The sequence below is a fragment of the Nuphar pumila genome, chromosome 13, assembly GCF_984573655.1.
Source record: "Nuphar pumila chromosome 13, dmNupPumi1.hap1.1, whole genome shotgun sequence".
Lineage (NCBI taxonomy): Eukaryota > Viridiplantae > Streptophyta > Magnoliopsida > Nymphaeales > Nymphaeaceae > Nuphar > Nuphar pumila.
The window spans coordinates 83,848,609-83,870,046 of NC_143261.1; the positions used below are offsets into that span (position 1 = coordinate 83,848,609).

General features: G+C 37.5%; 1 protein-coding gene across 1 annotated transcript in view; it reads right to left on the bottom strand.

Annotated features, from left to right (window-relative positions):
• Positions 1 to 2,058: 2,058 nt before the first annotated feature.
• LOC149818925 (uncharacterized) overlaps positions 2,059 to 21,438 on the bottom strand; it is a 39,221-nt gene continuing 19,841 nt past the window's right edge. Inside the window, exons 3-8 of the mRNA XM_089984208.1 lie at positions 3,708 to 3,837; positions 3,385 to 3,629; positions 3,094 to 3,297; positions 2,910 to 3,002; positions 2,695 to 2,802; positions 2,059 to 2,603 (exon numbers count right to left, since the gene is read on the bottom strand). Of these exons, the coding sequence (XP_089840334.1) occupies positions 2,253 to 2,603; positions 2,695 to 2,802; positions 2,910 to 3,002; positions 3,094 to 3,297; positions 3,385 to 3,629; positions 3,708 to 3,837 (1,131 nt within the window). The 3' untranslated portion in view covers positions 2,059 to 2,252. The remainder of the gene's footprint in view (positions 2,604 to 2,694; positions 2,803 to 2,909; positions 3,003 to 3,093; positions 3,298 to 3,384; positions 3,630 to 3,707; positions 3,838 to 21,438) is intronic.

Consider the following 21,438-nt stretch of genomic DNA (forward strand, 5'->3'; position numbering starts at 1 on the left):
ATTTTACACATCTTCATCCTCCTCCCTCATCAAATCCAAAATTGGACCCGGTACTGAGTACATCTATACCTAATCCAAAACCAACTCTTATACTTGTGCTTGATCCAAATCCAACTTCATCCACTGTTCAGACCTAGGATCAACCCCATACTCATACCCACCAAATGATTACTCGTTCTTGGACCGGCTCCTTGAAACCAAAAACCTACCTTGCTAACTGGTATCCTATTCTTGTCATCATTCTCACTGAACTTCACCAAGACTATAAATCCACCTACTTCACCCAAGCCCAAAAACATGTTCACTGACGCAAAGCTATGGAAGTTGAGTTTAATGCTCTTCTAAAAATGGAACCCGGACTCTTGTTCCTCCCAAGCCCAACACCAATATTATAGGGTGCAAATAGATTTTTAAAATAAATTATCGTGTTGTTGGCACCCCTGAGAGGTATAACATGTGTCTCGTTGCTAAAGGATATAGTCAAGAAGAGGGGATAAATTATTTTGAGACATATAGTTTGGTTGTCAAACCTACAACTGCATGTTTGGTTCTTACTATTATGATTTTTCTGGGGTGATCCATTCGTCAGCTTGATGTTCATAATGCATTTCATCATGGAATCCTGATTGAAGAAGTATACATGACACAATAGCAAGGCTTTTTAGACCCTTGCTACCCTCACTATGAGTGCAAGTTACATAAGGCGCTCTATGGCCTCAAACAGGCCTCTAGAGCATGGTAATAGTAGTTAAGTTCCTTTCTTCTAAGTATTGGTTTTGTGAGCTCTCATGTTTGTTCTTCACAAGGAATGTCTCATTGTTTATATTCTCATTTACATGGATCATATCAATATCACTAGTAGCTCTACCAGTTATTTAGCTCATGTTATTAACAGGTTGGGTGATGAATTTGTTATCAAAGATCTGGGTGACTTATATTACTTCTTGGACATCGAATCTACAATTACATTTGATGATCATCATTTGTCTCAACAAAAGTATATGTTAGACTTATTGGAACGCACTAACATGGCTGGTGTTAAACCTGTCACAACTCCTATGACCACCTCTACCAAGTTATCTATTCATGATGGTGGCCTGCTAGCTTGTCCAACCCTGTACCAACAAGTGATGGGTGTCTTGCAATATCTCACCCTCACCAAGCCAAACTTAGCCTTCATGGTCAATAAAGTTTGTCAATACATGCATAAGCCCACTAATGTGCATTGGACAACAGTCCGAGGATTCTTCGGTATATCAAACATTCACTCAACTATGGTCTTCTCATTCCTAAGTGTCACAACTTCTAACCTGGTCCAATGCACTTCGGGACAAGCTCAACACCCTCCATTGGTTGTTGAGCTTGGGGGGGCTATTAAGGAGAGTTCGGTTCTAGTACCGGTCCATCAAATGGATTCCAGTTTTGATAATGTCCAAGATGAGAAAGACATCAATTGGGTGAAGACTCCTATGATGAAGCAAATGAGAAGCTAATCCAAGAAAGGAAAGACGCCATCTGGGCAAGGACTCCTACAGATAATAGGATAACATCAATGATAGATTGTGAAAATGCTGGATTGTGACGACAAAGATGAGATGTTAGGTCCCATGATCAAGGAGATCATTAAGGAAACTAAATCCAAAATATGTAACCCATCTTGATTATATAAAGGAATTTCTCCTATGAGAAAAGTGTAGAGAGAGAAAGTTTCATTGCCCATGGATGTAGACTCTTCCTTGGGTTGAACCACATTATATTTGGTTCTTGTGAGTGTGTGGGTCTGTGGTACCGTTTACATTTATACCACAAGTTTTACTAAATAGACTGTAACCGTAGGGAAATGAGATAGCCGATGTACAAGATCCAAGATCAAGGGAAATTGCAAGAGACGTGCTTATAGAAGAGGATTTCCAAACAAATCAAAGATTCTAGATGTTTTATTTGACATACCAACAGTATATTAACATGCCTATACACCCACTAATGCAAATAGAGATAAACCGAAAACTAGTTTCTGCAATCAATAGAAATACGTGAGAAAACTACATATGGAGATAATGAAACGTACAAAAGCATAATGAAATATACGCCGGTAATGTGCTCAATAACTGGAATGTATCCTCGATTACACCAGAGTCATCCATTCCCCAAAACAAATAAGAAAAAAGTTATACACCAAGCATGTCTGATCAGTTGATACTTGAATATACACGTATTTTGCGAATTTACCTTTTAAGCATGGGGCTGCCATATTAGGCATTCCCCAAGATATCCATCATCTTTTGTAACTGCTGTTTCATTTTTTCATTCTCTTGCCGCAACTGTCGGTTCTCTCCCCAAATTTCTTCCATCTGCCTTTGTAGAATACTTGTCTTTTGTTCTGCAATTGCTGCTCTTATAGCAGATCTAGCAGCTTCCCTTGCAGATTCAGCCCGGCTTGGGGTCAGAGTTGAACCCCCAAAATCAGATGGGACAGGACCCAGTCCATAAGTTCGTACACGTCCATGTCGATCTACTCCCATGACTTGGGAAAAGATGTCATCTTGGCTTGTCTTGTCCCATAATCCCACTGGGAGTTCAGACGACAGTTTGTTGAACTCAGTCTGCACATAAGCCCGTCTTAATTTATAAATATAAAAATCATCATAACTATAACGTATAATTACTTGAAAAACTTGGGGTCATAAAGCTTACAATTATTTCACTTGCCCTAGCATTCACAAGTCCTCCACACTTCTTCTTATGGGTCTTTATGAAAAATTCAACTCTGCTAGGTTCTGATCCATCTCCTATTCGGGCTATCTATCCTCGTGAAAGAAGGTAAAAATTGATCAGCATAGCTTCATTTGGTCATTTATCAAGTTAGAGTTTACATGAAATGCTACCTAAAAAAGAGAATCATTAGTTACCTCCTCCTCACGTATACGTGCAAAGCTCTTTGTGCCTGTAGTATGATTACAAGTTTGCTTTGCACGATTGGCCTTGTTTCTATTGCTCAGCTTCTAAAACGTGGAACAAATACAAATCACCTCTCAAGTATGAAAAAATTACATCAAAGCTTATAATTTCATCTTCAATATTCTGAACACATACCATTCCCTCTTCGGATCTCCAAAAGCGTACAAGGACAGCCCATTGGTCAGGCAAAATTCGTTCATCACAGTCTGCCAATCGCTGCTCATCTGTCTCATGATTGTCGTAATGCTCTTTCTTAAGTGTAGACTTCCAATTTTTCCATTTCTTTGACAAAGACATCATGACCCAACGCCTCATACAATTGTCAATTTCAAATTTATCCTGCAATACATGAAACTCACAATCATGTTTCAATCACATAAGCAAAAAACAAGAAAAAAGTAGAGACAAACAACTTGTTATCTATACCAAAACACTATGCCACATTTCATCCTTATGTTTCTGTGGCATCATCCGCCAATCTTTGAAAGTAAGAGGTGCAATGTGCCCATTGCGCGCTATTGTGCCCATGAAACTTGATAGTTTATTTGCATTATCACCAACCGCTTGCCCATGCTTGTTGCAGTGTATTTTAATCTTTTGACCTTTTGGCAACATCAGTACATCCAAGGCTCGAGTAGGTCCCCGCTTTCTTCGCAGATGAGGCACCAAACCTATTGATGAAACACACGCACTACAAATAAGCACAGAAACATGGATTGAAAATGTGTGATATAGCATCTTAACTAGACCTTTAGAATGTGTATGCAACATATCAGCTGACAAGGATAACTCTGTATGGGATGAGTAGGATGGATTGGGTTGAGATTCCTCCACCAAGCTAGTGCTACTGAACATGGCATTTTTCACCTTCTGAATTGCCTGCGTAATAGCCATCAAGGTGTAAATCCAAACAGAAAATGTTAGAATTACCAAGGATATATATATAGAGAGAGAGAGAGAGAACAGTGGAACATTGTCTCCAAAAATGTACAAAGGTTAAGAAAAAACATGTTACCCGTTCAAGGGGCAGTAGCTGCAATCATATTAAATACTAGCCTAGGTGCAATGAGTAAAACCTCACCTAGATGGATATTTAAGTAGATAAGGTCATAAAATGGGTTTAACATGGTTCATCATGTAATGAAGCGGATAAAATCCAATACACATGCAAGAACACACTTTCAATCAAGTAGAATACTTGGTTGAATCACCGATCCAAACACTCAAAGGTCTAAAGAATTGTTATTGCATATATTAATCATGAAAAAAGAGTTAAGAAACTACAAGGCCTTCAAGGCCTATTTATAATACAAAGCCACATGAGGAGCAGCCCAAAGTGGCTGTTGGGCTGCTCCCTACAGTCATAAATATGACTGTGGGGAGCAGCTCCAACAGCTACTTTGGAGCTGCTCCCAATACTTCAAAAGCTGAAAAAGTAAAAAGTGGAAAACAGAAAAAGTAAAAAACAGAAAAAAGAAAAATAGATTGTCAGCCCCTCTGACTCCTATTACAGTGAAAATACCGAAATACCCTTAATGGGTATTTCGGTTTACAGTTAAGTACATATACATATACGTATATGTATACGTACATGTACATATATATATATATATACACGTATATATGTACATATATATATATATATATATATGTACATACCCCCCCTCAGACCCATGATTCAACTACCGAGAGTTTGCAAGTAGGAAGTGAAATCTGGGTGACGGTAGCGCTTTGGTGAAGACATCCGTGAGTTGGTATTCTGATGGAACATAAGGTAATGTGATAGTCTTTCGCAGGAACTCTTCACGAACGTAGCGACAATCCATCTCAATGTGTTTCGTTCTTTCATGAAATGTATGATTGCTTACAATGTATACAACACTCTTGTTGTCACAACACAATTTTGAAGGTTCTGCAGTATGAACCCTCAAGTCTTTGAGAAGTTGTCTCAGCCAAACTAACTCAGACGTAGTGGTCGTCATGGCACGATACTCAACTTCAGTGGAGGAGAACGACACCTTCTGCTACTTTTTGCATCGCCATGAAATTAGAGTCACCTACAAATACACATAAACCAGTGATTGAGCATCTATCATTGATATCCCCTCCCTAATCAGAATCAGAATATGCAATTATTTATATTGAGGAAGAGGATAAGATGATAAAAACAAGCCAAAATTAATAGATTTTTTAATATATCTAACAATTCTCATTACAACACTCATATACACTGTAGTGGGAGCATGCTGAAATTGACTAGCAGAATGAATAACAAGGTATATATCAGGGCGGATAATAGAAAGATAAAGCCCCAATTATCAGTTTGTAGGGCGTTGGATCTTGCAAAGGCTCTTAATCATCTTTTTTCATTTTGACATTTATGACTTCCAGAGTGTCGACCATTTTTTCATCCGAGAGTCTTGATCTTTAAATAATCTTTGTTGCATATTTAGTATGTGACAAAAAATAACCACGATGTGAGTAAGCAACTTCTATTCCAAGAAAGTATCGTAAAAAACCAAGATTTGTCGTATCAAAATTGGCTTTAAGCACATCTTTGATATGATTAACTCCCTACTTATAATCTTTTGTAATTATCATATCATCTACATACAATAGTAAAATCATCATTCCTGTATTAGAAGACTTAACAAACAATGCAGTATCAGTAAAACAGAATTTAAAATGAAGTTGTGTCATCACATCATTGAACCTATCATACCGAGCCTTTGGAGTTTGTTTTAGGCCATACAAGGCCTTACACAATTGGAGACTCCCCATGTGCTAAAGTCAGGCCAAGTAGAGGATCCATGTACACTTCTTCATCTAGATTACCATTTAAAAATGCATTTTTGACGTCTATTTGAAATATAGGTTATTTCCTAATTGATGTTATAGCAATGAGAGTTCTAACAGTAGTCATGCGAGCAACTGGGGCAAATGTCTCATCATAGTCAATCTTATTTTCTTGACTATATCCCTTTGCCACTAACCTAGCCTTATATCTTTCTAATGTTTCATCGTACTTAGTTTTTACCTTGTAAACTCATCTGCATCTTATAGTTTTTCTTCCTTTAGGTAATGTTTAAATCTCTCAAGTTTTTGCTCTTTCTAATGCTTCTAACTCATTATTCATGGCCTTAACCCATTCAGGATGATGCTTAACCTCATGATATGATTGAGGTTCAGCATACGAGTGAATAACCATTAGGCAATATTTATACCTTGGTTCAAAGGAATCGTATGAAACAAATCTACTAGGAGTTTTTGAAATTCTTATGGATTTTCTAAGGCTAGAAGGGTCTTCTTCTTGGCTTTGAGAGTATCTTTCTAAAACACATGGTGGATGACCTTCGGTACGTCGAGCATAGGTTTGTAAATTATCGTGAGATAGGTCTATATTGTCAAGACTCATACTCACATTCTCATTTGCCTCGTGTATGACTTGGCTTTCATGAATATTTTCACATTTATCATTGACTAGATAAAAAAGAAACGAATAGTCACAACTCTCTTGGATATTATCCTTGAAAAAACCCTTTTCATTTTCGAGAAACATAACATTTCGAGAAACATACAATTTGTTTCTTTCAATGTCATAACATCTATATCTTTTTTGGTTTTCAGCATAACCCAAAAACACACAAGGAATTAATTTAGGAGAGAGTTTATCATTCTTGTTGGTAAGAACAAAACATTTGCACATGAATACCCTCAACCTTTTGTAACGGGAAGAAACATTTTCAATATTTTTTTAGGGCATTCTATTTATCAAATAGACTGCCGTAAGAGCGGCTTCGGCCCAAAAAACTTTGGGAACATTTCTAGATACTAGAAGTGTTCTAATGGTTTCAATAATGTGTCTATGCTTTCTTTCGGCAAGACCATTTTGTTGAGGGGTGTACGGGCACAATTTTTGATGTATAATCTCATTTAAGTCAAGATAATTTTCAAATTCTTTTGACATAAATTCTCCTTCGAAATCAGTTCTGAAGATTTGAATATTAGTTTTAAATTGATTTTGTATATGATTATGAAATTTTTTAAAATAATCAAATACTTTATATTTGTTTTTTAAAAAGAATATCCAAGAGTGTCTACTATAATCGTCCACAAACCCAACATAATAAGAAATGCCTCATTTGGATACGATCGGTGTGGGTCCCCGTATATCTGAATGCACTAATTCAAATGGATTCTTAGGTATAAGATGTCTTGTTCTAAAAGGTAAAGACTTTATTTTGCCAAGAATGCAATCTTCACATACAAAAATTTTTCTTTTACAATTTGAAAGAAATGGAAACAATTGTAATTTTGTCTCACTAGGATGTCCTAGTCTTTTGTGCCAAATTTCTATATCTTTCATTTTCACAAAATTATAAAAAAATTGTTTTGCAATTCAAGATTGTTCATAACATAGAAGTCTCCTCTTCTACGCCCTTGCCCAATCGGCTTTCCGGACTGGAGATCCTGTATTAGACAATCATTAGATGAGAAAACTATTTTGCAACCATAGTCCGCAATTTGAGAAATGGATAAGAGGTTTAAGTTCAATTTTAGTACTACTCTAATATTTGGTGTGTGAAAGATAGGTGTTTTTTGATAAATATCAAAACTTTTGATTTTTAAAGATGTGTCATCGGCAGTAGAAACGCAAGAATCATTTGAGTTAAACTTGCATTCGGTCAATATGGACTCATTAGGGGTCATAAGAAATAAAGCACCGGAGTCTATGATCTAAGAGGTCTTATCATGGTTGTCACTTGTCGATATAACCGCTCTCGAATAAGAAGAAGATTGAGATTTAACCACAGGTTACAACACCTTCATTCATTGAGCTAAGGAGAGCGAACCAGTGTATTTGGAGTTGTCAACTTCACTCCTTTCAACCGAAGTCACTCTTTTGTCTTCTTTATAATCCTTCTTTCTTTTGGGACAAAATGTTTGATATGTCTCAGTTCATAGCAATGATAGCAAATAATTTTTTCACCCTTTTTTGAATCATGATCACCCTTCTTTTCATAGTTGTTGGGGTTTCTACAATTCACATTTCTTACAAAATGAGGTGGTTTATAACTCTTCGTATGATTTTCGGGCTTTGACATAGCAAGCACGGATTCTTCTTCCTTAGAAGCGGACGGTCTTTTCAATTTATTTTCTTCCATAGTTAATTCTTCAAGTATCTCAACTATGGAAGGAACCCCTCCTCTATGAAGAATAGCGAATTTAGTTCCTTCAAATTCGGGCCTAAGCCCATTTATGAATTGATAAAAATGCTACGCTTTGATTTGATTTTCGCAGAGCTCAACATCTCGTGGGCAATGCCACTTTGGCTCAAGAAGAGTCAATTCATCCCAAAAGAGAGAGAGAGAGAGAGCATTGTAGTATTCTCTTGTGCTCATATCCTCACTTTATTTTGGACATCACAAATATGCGCAATATCCTTAAGACTATACATGTCTTTAAGGTATTTCTACGCATCACTAGCGAAGTCAAACTTTGTCAAACTAGAACATTTGTGAATGTCCACACTATTGATGAGTCATCCAATAATTTTGGAATGACCCATCCTCCATTCCTTCCATCTTTTCTCATCTTCGGAAATGGCTTTAGCCATTTCCTCTCCTTGAAACACAACTTATTTTTTATTCTCCAATTTTGTAAGGATAAGTTTAGGCTCCTTTTCGATGCCGTCAACCAACCCCTAAAACCCCTTTTCTCATATTTTATGTTTTATTATGTATGCCCACATCACATGGTGTCATTTAGGCGTACGGGAATAGAGACTATCACTTCTCTCTCATTCTTCATTTGCAACAAGAGAAAGCGAAATAAAAGAAAGGGAGAAAAAGGAGAGAAAGAGAGAAAATGAATGCAATATAAGACTTTTTTGGAGATGGTCCGCTTCTCGATGCAACAATCAAAGTTTCAATGTCTTTTTCCAAGTCAACAATCCTCTTCTTGATCACGATCTTTCTTCTAACAAACATCCTTTGGAACACCAAAGCTCTGATACCATGTAATGAAGCGGATAAAATCCAATACACATGTAAGAACACACTTTCAATCAAGTAGAATACTTGATTGAATCACTGATCCACCCACACAAGGGTCTAAAGAATTGTTATTGCATATAATGAGTTAAGAAACTACAAGGCCTATTTATAATACAAAGCCACATGGGGAGCAGCCCAAAGTGGCTGTTGGGCTGCTCCCAACGGTCATAAGCAGCTCCAACAGCTACTTGGAGCTGCTCCCAATACTTCAAAAGCTGAAAAAGTAAAAAGTGGAAAACAGAAAAAAAAATAGATTGTCAGCCCCTAATGGGCTGACGCCTATTACAGTGAACAACAACAACAACTATGCCTTCATCCCAAAACAATTGGGGTCAGCGATATGAACCAAAAAAGAAATTCATTTTGGGTCTTCCACATGAATCCTTTTCCTCCAATCATTTCTATCCAACGCCATGTCCTCGGTGAGGTTCAAAGCATTCATATCCTTTCCTATCATCTCCATCCAAGTCTTCCTAGGCCTACCCTGACCTCTTTTAACTAATATATTTTCCCATTTATCCAACCTTCTAACTGGAGCATCATTAGGCCTTCGCCGAATATGTCCAAACCACCGTAAACGATTCTCTCGCATCTTATTTTCAATGGGTGCAACACCTACCTTCTTACGTATCTCTTCGTTCCGAATCTTATCTTTTATTGTATTTCCACACATCCATCTAAGCATCCGCATCTCAGCTACACTCATTTTTTGAATATGATGTCTCTTGGCAGCCCAACATTCCGTACCATATAGTAAAGCGGGTCTAATAGTCGTCCTATAAAACTTTCCCTTCAACCGCAATGGCATTCTACGATCGCACAGCACTCCAGTAGCACTTTTCCATTTCATCCACCCAACCTTTATCCTATGATTTACATCTCCATCAATTTCTCCATACTTTTGAATGATGGATCCCAAATATTTGAAATAATCATTCACCGGTATATCTTGCTCACCAAGCTTCACTACACTCCCATCACTACTTCGTTGCTTACTAAACCGACATTCCATATATTCAGTCTTACTCTTACTCAACTTAAAACATCTAGCTTCCAATGTCTGTCTCCATAATTCTAACTTAGCATTAACCCCAGCTCTAGACCCATCAATCAAAATAATATCATCAGCAAACAACATACACCACGGTACATTTTCTTGAATTGATCTCGTAAGCTCATCCATCACTATCGCAAATAGGAAAGGGCTTAAAGCAGATCCTTGATGTAACCCAACCGTTATCGGGAAATTGGTTGTCACCCCTCCACAAGTGCGGACATTGGTTACTACTCCTTCATACATATCTTTAATTATACTAATGTACTTGAGAGAAACACCTTTCTTCATCATTGTCCACCAGAGAACGTCCCTAGGTACTCTATCGTATGCCTTCTCTAAATCAATAAAAACCATATGCAAATCTTTGTTCCTCTCTCTATATCTTTCAATAAGTTGTCTAAGAAGATGTATAGCTTCCATAGTTGATCTTCCAGGCATAAAACCAAATTGATTCTCCGATATCATGACAACCTTCCTCAACCTAGACTCAATCATCCTCTCCCAAAGTTTCATAGTATGACTCATGAGTTTTATACCACGATAGTTTGTGCAATCTTGTATATCACCCTTATTCTTATATAAAGGCACCAAAGTACTCTTCCTCCACTCATTAGGCATCTTATTTGTTCGCCAAATCAAGTTAAAAAGATTTGTCAACCATTCTAAACGCCTATTACAGTGAAAATACTAAAATACCCTTGATGGTATTTCGGTTTACAGTTAAGTACATATACATATACGTATATGTACATGTATATATATACATATACATATATGTATATCTTAAGACATCAATCATGAATGAGATGCTTAGATCAATAAATTAAATATTACTATATATTTCAGAACCAGATAAAATAGGATGTTCCAGATTGCATTAAAATGCAAATGAGCTGTGATAAACATATGACCTACTTGAAAATGTTCACCTACTATGTTACATTTTAGCAGCAGAATTGTACCCACATGCATATATATATATATATATATATATATATATATATATATATATATATATATATATATAAAATAATAAATTAGTAACAAAATCACATTCTACATTTTATTCTGATAGTAGATCAGGCTCCATTTTGATCCCAAATCCGATACAATCATGATCAGAACTGAAAACATAGTTGTCTTCCTTTCTGATCACTTAAGTTGTAGATAGGGGGATGTACACAGTTTGGGTTTGGGTTTGGGTTGGATAACTGACTGACCTGAATCCGTTAATTCGGGTTTGGTAGAAAAACCATATTCGATTAGAAAATCTAATCGGATACTAAGTTGGATTCAGGTTTGCAAGAGAATCCAGTCGGATTTTAGTTACTACTTCAAAAAATTACTTAGAATTGGGTTTGAAAATGAGATGCCTAAGCACAACACTTAAACAGCCAGGCTTAACCACTCAATCGCTTGCAAGCTATGTGATGCAGCGCATCGAGATAATTCTGACACATGCGAGGAGCTGGAGGACAATCCACCTTTGAAGACCCGCTACAGGAAGACATACCATCGCATACCCAAGCCCAAAATCACCCATTCAAGCCAAAACAAGGTACGAGGGTATTTTCGCTTTTTTATAATTTTGCATTTCTGAGAATTTTGTTTTTAATATCTCAGAAATTCATTTAGTTAATCTAGTTTCAAATTTGAGAATTTTTGAAACTCCAAAAATCATTTTTGTATTTTTTTTAGGAGCAGAATTCTACGGATCTGGATAGTTCTAGTATTCGTAATGATCATTTTAAGTACTAGAGGGTGCAGGAGTAACTTGGGTAGTTTTATATTTTATTTTTCAGCAATGAATCTGGATCTTGATCCATTTAAATTTTAAGCATTAGAGGATCCAACTCACCCCACAAGTGGATCCTCATTATTGGTCAAAATGAGGGTGGCCTCTTGGAGTGTCCAATCCAAGAGGCCACCTCACTAGCTTTTCATTGGCCAAAAGAGAGGTGGCCTCCTTAAAGAACCACTCTCAAAAGCCTTACAAGCTTCCCATTGTCAAAAAAGGAAGGAGAATGAGACAAAAATAAAGTGGCTTGTCTCATTGGCCTTCAAGAGAGGTGGTCTCTCATGAGAACCAAAGAGAGCAAGGGAGGGTTTACTTCTTCCTTTAAAAGCCTTTCCAAAAAAGTTGAAGGGGTCTTTCTCTAGTTGGTTTTTGAAAATTTTCTGTGATGAAAAAGGAGTGAACCTTGGGAGAGAGGTTTTGAACTTGTGAGTTTAAGGGAGATACTTGAACCGTGGTTGAGGGAGTGAGTTTGGGATTAGGGAAGGACTTGTGGAAGTGCTTCATCCCTACAAATGTTCCTTTGAATCTCAGACCAAGGACGTGTCTTGGTGTCGTGGAGGTGGACTCAGCTGAGCCTGGTCTGATTGCTAAACGTCTTGTTGCTGTGTTCCATCGTTGGACGTCTTGTGGCTGCGAACTTGTGTTCCATCGTAGACGTCTTGTGGCTGTGAACCTGCTGCTTGACTGAACCTGCTGACCCGTATGGTGGCTGGAACCGAGGAGATGAACTTCTCACTGCCAACATGGTTCCTTCATAACAAATGTTCACTTGTTTGTTGTTCTAATTTTCTGTGCAAGAAACAAACACCAAATTGTTCCTATTTTGTTCCTGCTGTGTTTGAATCCTGAGAAAAACAAGTAACTGCGCTACCTTGTTGTTTTGAAATCTCTTTAGAGAGTCAACTCCGCAAACCTGCTGTTTTACGTTATTGGGAGTTCTTTTTCTTTATTTTGTGATCCAGTTTGCATTATGATATTGTCTGTCAGAAGTCCCAATCTGTGTGCACGACTCAAACAATATCAGATTTTCTATTACTGAATTAACTGCACCCGCCTGCACCATTGGATGCTTGATTGCTGAACTGACAATGCTGAAGCGGATCAGTGTCAACCTGTTTCGTGCTTTTGTTCTGCACGACACTGGACACACATACCAGTCCGACACTTGCAATGAAAGAATTGCTGAACTGGGCAAGAGTGTAGTGACTGTTGTTTTATTGACTTTTTTGCTATTACTGTGAAAGTGTGCTTTCCTCCAAATTGCTGATGCATCTATCACAAAGTTTGTTTACAAATATTTTCCCTGTTCTGCATTAAATAGGACTGTACTGTCCAACATCTTTTTCTGTTGAAACAGATTGTGAGCACAAACCTATTTAGGTGCTGTTAATGTGGCCGAAACTATTTATTTCAGAAACTGTAGAATCTGATCTGCATTTGCATGAGAATCCTACATTTAATAAGAATCAGTTCTATCAATTAGTTTCTGAATATTAAATCTGAATTTGTGAAGTCTTTATGTGTGCTTACTCATCCAAAAATTCAATTTACAAAAGTGCGCAAATTTCAGAATTGCAAACTGCATTTTCTAGTATATATATCTTTGCTGTTTTGGGACTGATTATCGTTAGTTTTCTGAAATTAAAAAGTCTGATTTTTTCTAGAGTATCAAATTCTGAAACTGTTTTCAAAGTCACATCAAGTTTTGAGACTAGTCGCTTTCGCATCATGCACTAGTAGTGTGTTCGCGAACCGACTCCAAAGTCGGTATGCACCATTTTGGTATTAGAGCCTAGGCTAGGTGTCACCCACCTTAGCAAGATCCTACGTGTGGTTCGCCATGGCTTGGAGACAAGAAGGTCGTGGTCGTGGTGAATGCGTCAACGCGAATGACGCTAGAGACCAAAGGCATGTTGAGCAAGATTTGCGGCGTCAAGTCAAAAAGTTGACTCGAATGATTAATGACTTGAACCAAGATAGAGAGTGTGACAAAGTGTGCATTAGGCAATATGAACTCCAGCTTGAGTGAAATGATAGGAATCACTTTGCGGGATCGCACGTGCGGGGGTGCGTCACTTTCAAAAAACTTGGGTGCGGGGGTGCGGCAAATATATATATATATATATATATATATATATATATATATATATATATATATATATATATATATATATATATATATATATATATATATATATATAATTTGTGCAGGGGAGGGGTCGAACCCCCTCCCTGTGCCCTCTTTGTGCAGAAAGGGGGGTTCGGGGGCTATTTTTTTTTTTAAATAAAAAAAATTGGACACAAATGACCCTGGGTGCGGTCAACACACCCAGGGTCGGGTTGACCGCACTGGGTGCCGCATCGCGTCACGTCGACGCAGGTGCGGCACCCGGTTTGCCGAGTCCCTATGACATAGGTTTGAAATCTATACTCAAACTCATTCGAGTAGATTGAAATGAAATAGGGATCTTCGAAACACGAGCTTAGATTCACAAGGGAAAGTGTCATGAATGACACTAAAGCATAACCCTTAAAAAGGGTATAACTGAAAACAAAATAAAAATAAAAAAGGTATTCTTTATTGATATGAAAAACCAATTGCTTAAGAAGCATTGGAATGGAATACAAGAGGGGCTGCACCCCTTTATATACACAGCTGAAAGAGGAGGACTCTATAGGGCTGTTGGACATAGTCCAAAGGCTCTAAAGAGCTGTTGGACTGTGTCCAACAGCTTTATTGTTAGTCAAGTTTGGACAGGACTTGACTAGCAATAGTCATTCTAGTTCAAACTGAACTAGATGACATAAAGACAAAAAATAAAAATAAAGGAAAAAAGTTACAGAAAAGAAAGAAATGAAAAATATTTTATATATATATATATATATATATATAATAATATTATTATATATATACAGTTTTACATTTTAACATAGATCACATGAAATGCTTAGGAGAACCAACTAGGAAGCTAGGATTAAATTTGAAATCCCTAAATTTAATGGATCTAGCAGTCTTGAGAATTTCTTAGATTGGTTAGGAGAAGTCAAGGATGTCTTGGAGTTCAAGGAAAATCCTGAACACAAGGTAGGTTTAGTTGCCCTTAGGCTTAAGGTAGAGTTACAGTATGGTGGCTGCTAAAGCGAACCCGAATTCTGTTAAAATATGTTGTAATTTCGTATATATATTTTATATATATAAGGTAATACATATACATATATTACATATGTATATGTATCTACCTATTATATATATAAAATATATTTATTGCTAAGGGTAGCTTAGGTAAGGGTAGTTTAGGTATTTTACACATTCACTTTCGTGAACATGGTTTGTATTTTTTCCTTTTTTTCTTTTTCCTTTTTATTTTTCCTTTTTCTTCCATTTAATGCATTGTACTTGCATTGGGAGGGGCCCAACCCACTAGTCGTTGGGCCCTCCAATGGTCACATTTGTGACCGTTGGAGGGGCTCCAACGACTATGTGGAGCCCCTCCCAAGGCCTCCTAAAAGCCCTATAAATATGGGGCAGCTCCTCTTGTATTTTATTAAAGGTTTTGGGATTATAGCCCAACCTCTTTAGTTGTTTATGAATCTTATGAGTGCATTTGCACATTTGTGATTCCGTGTGTTGTGCTTGTTGTGCACAAGTGTTCCAAGTGTTCTTGGTGTGTGTATGTTCACACATTTATTCTCAAGGTTATTGCGTTATCGACCAAAGTATCTTGTTGAAGATACTTTCACATGGTATCAAAGCTTCGTTGAAAAAGAAGAATTGTGATTCGCCCTCTCTTGCATTCCTCGAAAAGCGTGCCTTCAAGTTTTTTGAAATCAAAGAGGATCACCTTCTTCGAGCAATATTTTAGGAGCCTCTCTTGTCAAGAAAGACGCGAAAAGTAATTGAGGTACGTATTATTCCTTGTCTTCTTTCCTCTCTAATGGGCGAAAAAGACTCCCATTTCTCTCTTGGGTTTAAGCTTAATGGCTCAAACTATCATGTTTGGGCCGGTAATATGGAAGCCCATATTAAAGAAAAGGGGCTTTGGGGTTACATTCATGGATCCATACCGGAACCGGAACCCAAAATTACCGTTATTGAAAGAGGAGATATTAAGATCCTTGAAGGGGATGAAAGACAAAAAGCCCTTGAAGAGTATTCTAAAAAACATGATGATTGGGAAATGAAGAACTTCAAGATCTTATCTTGGATTTTCTCATCCGTTGAGACCAAAATAAACGCCAATATCATCAAATTTAAAAAGGCTTCCGAAGCTTGGGTATATCTTGAGAAAATGTACACCTCAAGAGATCTATCCCACAAGTACTTTCTCCAAAAGAGGGCTTTGACCCTCCAACAAAATGACATGACCATTCGGGAGTACTTTGCCGAATTATCCTCTATTTGGGACGAGCTCGCAATTCTTGAACCTAAATGGAGTGGAGAGGCAATCGAATTAAGGCACAAACAACTTGAGGAAGACCGGTTCTTCAATTTTCTAAATGGCCTTAGACCCGAATTTGAACGAATTCGGTCCTCTCTTCTCTCCGCTTTCACATCTCCCTCACTTAAAGATGTTATCACCAAGCTTAGTGGTGAAGAAACCCGTATGGGGATTGGTAAAAATAATCCTAGCATTCTTGTTACTTCCTCTACTCAAGAAGATGGTGAAATGGCTAATGCCGTGTCAAGACCGGAAAATAACATGAAGACCTATAGACCTCCTCATTTCAAGAATCAAGGTCAAGGAGGAAATGATCGGTATGGCAAAAGAGACTATAGCAAATTGAATTGCTACTATTGTAAAGAACTCGGACATATCAAACCTATGTGTCCTAAATGGAAGAAATTGATTGCAACGGCTATGGCATCCCAAGTAGAAGAACGACCTTCTTCATCAAGTGAGTCTCTTTCTCTTCAACAAATCGTAGAAGCACTACAACCTCTTCTCAAGGGAGGTACTTCCAGAGCCGCTATGTCTTCTTCTTCCCCCGGTAAGACATCTTGGCTTTTAGATTCCGGGGCTTCCTTTCACATGACACCTAGCTCTTGCTCTCTTTCAAATTTTTCTAAAAATTATTTTCCATCCTTTGTCTCAACCGCGGACGGAACATCTCTTGAGATTAAAGGAATAGGTAATTTTGAAAAACAAGACTTTTTTGTTCCAAAATTCGTTTTATTCCAAACCTTAACTTAAATCTTCTTTCCGTCTCCCAACTCTCGGACCATGGTTGCGATATAAAATTCTCTTCTAATAAATGTTGGATACAAGATCGCCAGTCCGGGAGATTGATTGGGGAAGGCTCTAGAAGAGGAGACCTCTACTACGTAGATTTTCTTCAAGTTCCCAAGAGTCAATTTTGCAATGTCGTCCAAAACAAAGATATTCATGTATGGCATAAGAGATTGGGTCATCCCAATATTGTTAAAATCTCCTATTTGCCTTTTGTTAAACATCTTTGTAAAAGTGACTTTTTGTGTAATGAATGTATTCTTGGGAAAATGAAATGTTTGCCTTTTCCTCAAAGATCCATGTTTACGACAAAACCATTTGAAATTGTCCATTCCGATGTATGGGGACCGGCTCCGGTAATGTCAAAAGGAGGATTTTCATATTATGTGATCTTTGTGGATGACTACACTAGGTTTTGTTGGATCTATTTTCTTAAACATAAACATGAAGTTTTCTCAACTTTTAAAAGTTTTCACATGATGATTTCAAATCAATTCAATGGATGTTTAAAAATCTTTAGGTCCGACTCTGGAGGAGAATACCTCTCAAATGAATTTAAAAGTTATCTTGAAAATTTTGGTATTCTTCACCAAAAATCTTGTCTGAAAACCCCTCAACAAAATGGGTTAGCCGAACGAAAGCACAGGCACATCATTGAAACAACTAGGACTTTACTCATTTCTCAAAACATTCCAAAAAATCTCTGGGCTGAGGCAGCTCTTACTTCTGTCTATCTCATAAACAGACTCCCATCGAAAAATTTAAACAAAATTTCTCCCTTTGAAAAACTGTACGATAAAGAACCTGATTATAGCAGGTTAAGGGTCTTTGGGTGTAAATGTTTTGTTCTTACTGATAAGAATGACAAACTTTCTCCTAAAGTCATTCCTTGTGCCTTTCTTGGCTATTCTGAAACCCAAAAGAGGTTTCGTTGTTATGATACCAAAAGTGATAAATTGTATGTTTCCAGAAATGTGAGTTTTTTGGAAAATCTTAGTGGATTCGAACGTTGTGACCCTCATAATGAAAATGTGGATTATTCCTTTTTATTTGATTTACTGAATAAAGACGATGATACTAGTGATAATGAGTCAGATCAAAGTAACCCAAATGAATTTGAAACCGAGGAAAACATCTTCTTGTCTCCTTCATCACATCAACATATTGATGAAATACCTAGAGACCCTATCACCTATACTCATAGAGATCAAAACAATTTTAGGAGTGCTCTTGACAGATATAATGATGCCAGTCCCAGTGTCTCTCAGAATGAAGTGATCCCTCGTAGAACCGAAAGAAGTAGAAGGCTTCTTTCTAGGTTCATTTCCTATGACTCCTTTTCACCAAGATATAGAGTCTGCCTTAGTGCCATCCACTCCTATATAGAACCTAGAAATTTTGAAGAAGCACGAAAGTGCCCTGAATGGATTAATGCAATGGACAATGAACTTGAGGCTCTGAGAAGAGCCAAAACTTGGAAGTTTCAAAATCTTCCTAAAGGCAAGAAAACAATAGGGTGCAGATGGGTTTTTAAAGTAAAAACTAAAAGTGATGGATCCCTTGAAAGGTATAAAGCTCGTTTGGTTGCAAAAGGATATAGTCAAGAATATGGTATTGACTATGAAGAAACTTTTGCTCCTGTAGCTCGTATGGTCACTGTCTGATGCCTTATAACCGTTGCCTCTATCAACAAATGGAACATCTATCAAATGGATGTTAAAAATGCCTTTTTAAATGGCGATTTAAGCAAAGAAGTTTATATGGATGTTCCTCCTGGAATGGAGGCTCCTAAGGGAAAGGTGCTTCGTCTTCAAAAAGCACTCTATGGCCTAAAACAAGCCCCCAAGGCTTGGTATGATAGATTTAACTCTGTTATGATTGAGAATGGTTTTTCCTCTTGTTTTACTGACACTGCTCTATTTGTTAGAAAATCCAATGCAGGGATTGTAATTTTACTTTTGTATGTTGATGACATGCTTATCACTGGGAGTGACTCTAACGGGGTTAAGAGTATAAAATCTATCTTAAAAGATAAATTTGAAATGTCTGATTTGGGTTTTCTAACGTATTTTTTGGGAATTGAAGTAGCATACTCTCTTAGAGGATATTTCTTATCTTAAACTAAGTTGGCTTCTGAGATCATTGACAGGTCAGGTATTACAGATGAGAAGCTTTGTGAAACTCCTGCGGTAGTAGGAGCAAAGATGAAAATTGATAATGGGGTTCCCCTTTTGGATCCTACACCCTACAGACAGCTTGTAGGATCATTGATGTATCTGAGTATTACCAGACCAGATATATCCCATGCAGTCCATATTGCAAGTCAGTTCCAGCATGCGCCTACATCCGTTCACATGAGTGCCATCTTACGGGTCGTAAGATACATAAAGGGTACTCTAAATAAGAGAGTTTTTCTGTCCTCTTCTTCTTACTTAAAATTGATTGCTTATACTGACTCCGATTGGGGAGGTGACCCAAATAATCGTCACTCTACCATTGGTTTTTGTGTATTCTTAGGAGACTCACTAATATCGTGGAGATGCAAGAAGCAACAAAAGGTGTCACTCTCCTCCACAAAAGCTGAATATTGTGCCATGACAACTACTACCATGGAGATTGTTTGGATTCATCAATTGCTAGAAGACATGGGGATTACAATAGTGTAAAAGTATCTTCAACAAGATACTAAAGGCAATGGAACGATATAAATGTGTGAACACACACACACCAAGAACACTTGGAACACTTGTGCACCAAAAGCACAAAATACGAAATCACAAATGTGCAAATGCACTCATAAGTTTTATAAACACTAAAATGGTTGAGCAATAAACCCCAACACCCTTAAGAGAATACAAGAGAGAGTGCCCATATTTATAGGGCTAAAGGAGACCTTGGAAGGGGCTCCACATAGTCGTTGGAGCCCCTCCAACGGTCACAAATGTGACCGTTGGAGGGGTCCAACGACTAGTGTGTTGGGCCCCTCCCAAGGTAGGTACAAATGCATTTATTAAATGAAAAAAGAAAAATAAAAAGGGAAAAGAAATTACAAGACATATTCGATAAAGAATATGTGTAAAAATGTCTAAACTACCCCTAAGACTAAAGATAGAATTATATATATATTTTACATATATAATAGGTAGATACATATACATATACATATATTATATATATGTATATGTATTACCTTATATATGTAAAATATATATATACGAAGTTACAAGTTTGATTTACATAATTTAACACCCCCCCTCAAACTTAGGGCAAGATGACCGATAGTTTGCCAAGAAGGAAGTTGAATCACGGAGCGCACAAGGCTTTAGTAAAAAAGTCTGCCAACTGATATTCAGACGTAACATAAGGAAGATCAATGACTCCTCGGAGATATGCTTCGCGAACATAGTGACAGTCCATTTCAATGTGTTTGGTCCGCTCATGGAATGTGTGGTTTTTCGCAATGTAGATTGCGCTCTTGTTGTCGCAACATAGCTTGGTGGGCCCTTCTATTGTGACTCCCATGTCTTCAAGCAGTTGATGAATCCAAACAATCTCCATGGTAGTAGTTGTCATGGCACGATATTCAGCTTCTGTTAAGGAGAGTGACACATTTTGTTGCTTCTTGCATCTCAATGAAATCAGTGAGTCACCTAAGAATACACAAAAACCAGTGGTGGAGTGACGGTTGTTTGAGTCACCTCCCCAATCAGAGTCAGTATAAGCGATTAATTTTAAATCGGAAGAAGATGACATAAAAACTCCCTTGTTTAGAGTACCCTTTATGTATCTTACGACTCGTAAGATGACACTCATGTGAACGGATGTAGGCGCATGCTGAAACTGACTTGCAGTATGGACTGCATGGGATATATCTGGTCTGGTAATACTCAGATACATCAGTGATCCTACAAGCTGTCTGTAGGGTGTAGGATCCAAAAGGGGAACCCCATCATCAATTTTCATCTTTGCTCCTACTACCGCAGGAGTTTCGCAAAGCTTCTCATCTGTAATACCTGACCTGTCAATGATCTCAGAAGCCAGCTTAGTTTGAGATAAGAAATATCCTCTAAGAGAGTATGCTACTTCAATTCCCAAAAAATAAGTTAGAAAACCCAAGTCAGACATTTCAAATTTATCTTTGAAGATAGATTTTATACTCTTAACCCCGTTAGAGTCACTCCCAGTGATGAGCATGTCATCAACATACAGAAGTAAAATTACAATCCCTGCATTGGATTTTCTAACAAATAGAGCAGTGTCAGTAAAACAAGAGGAAAAACCATTCTCAATCATAACAGAGTTAAATCTATCATACCAAGCCTTGGGGGCTTGCTTTAGGCC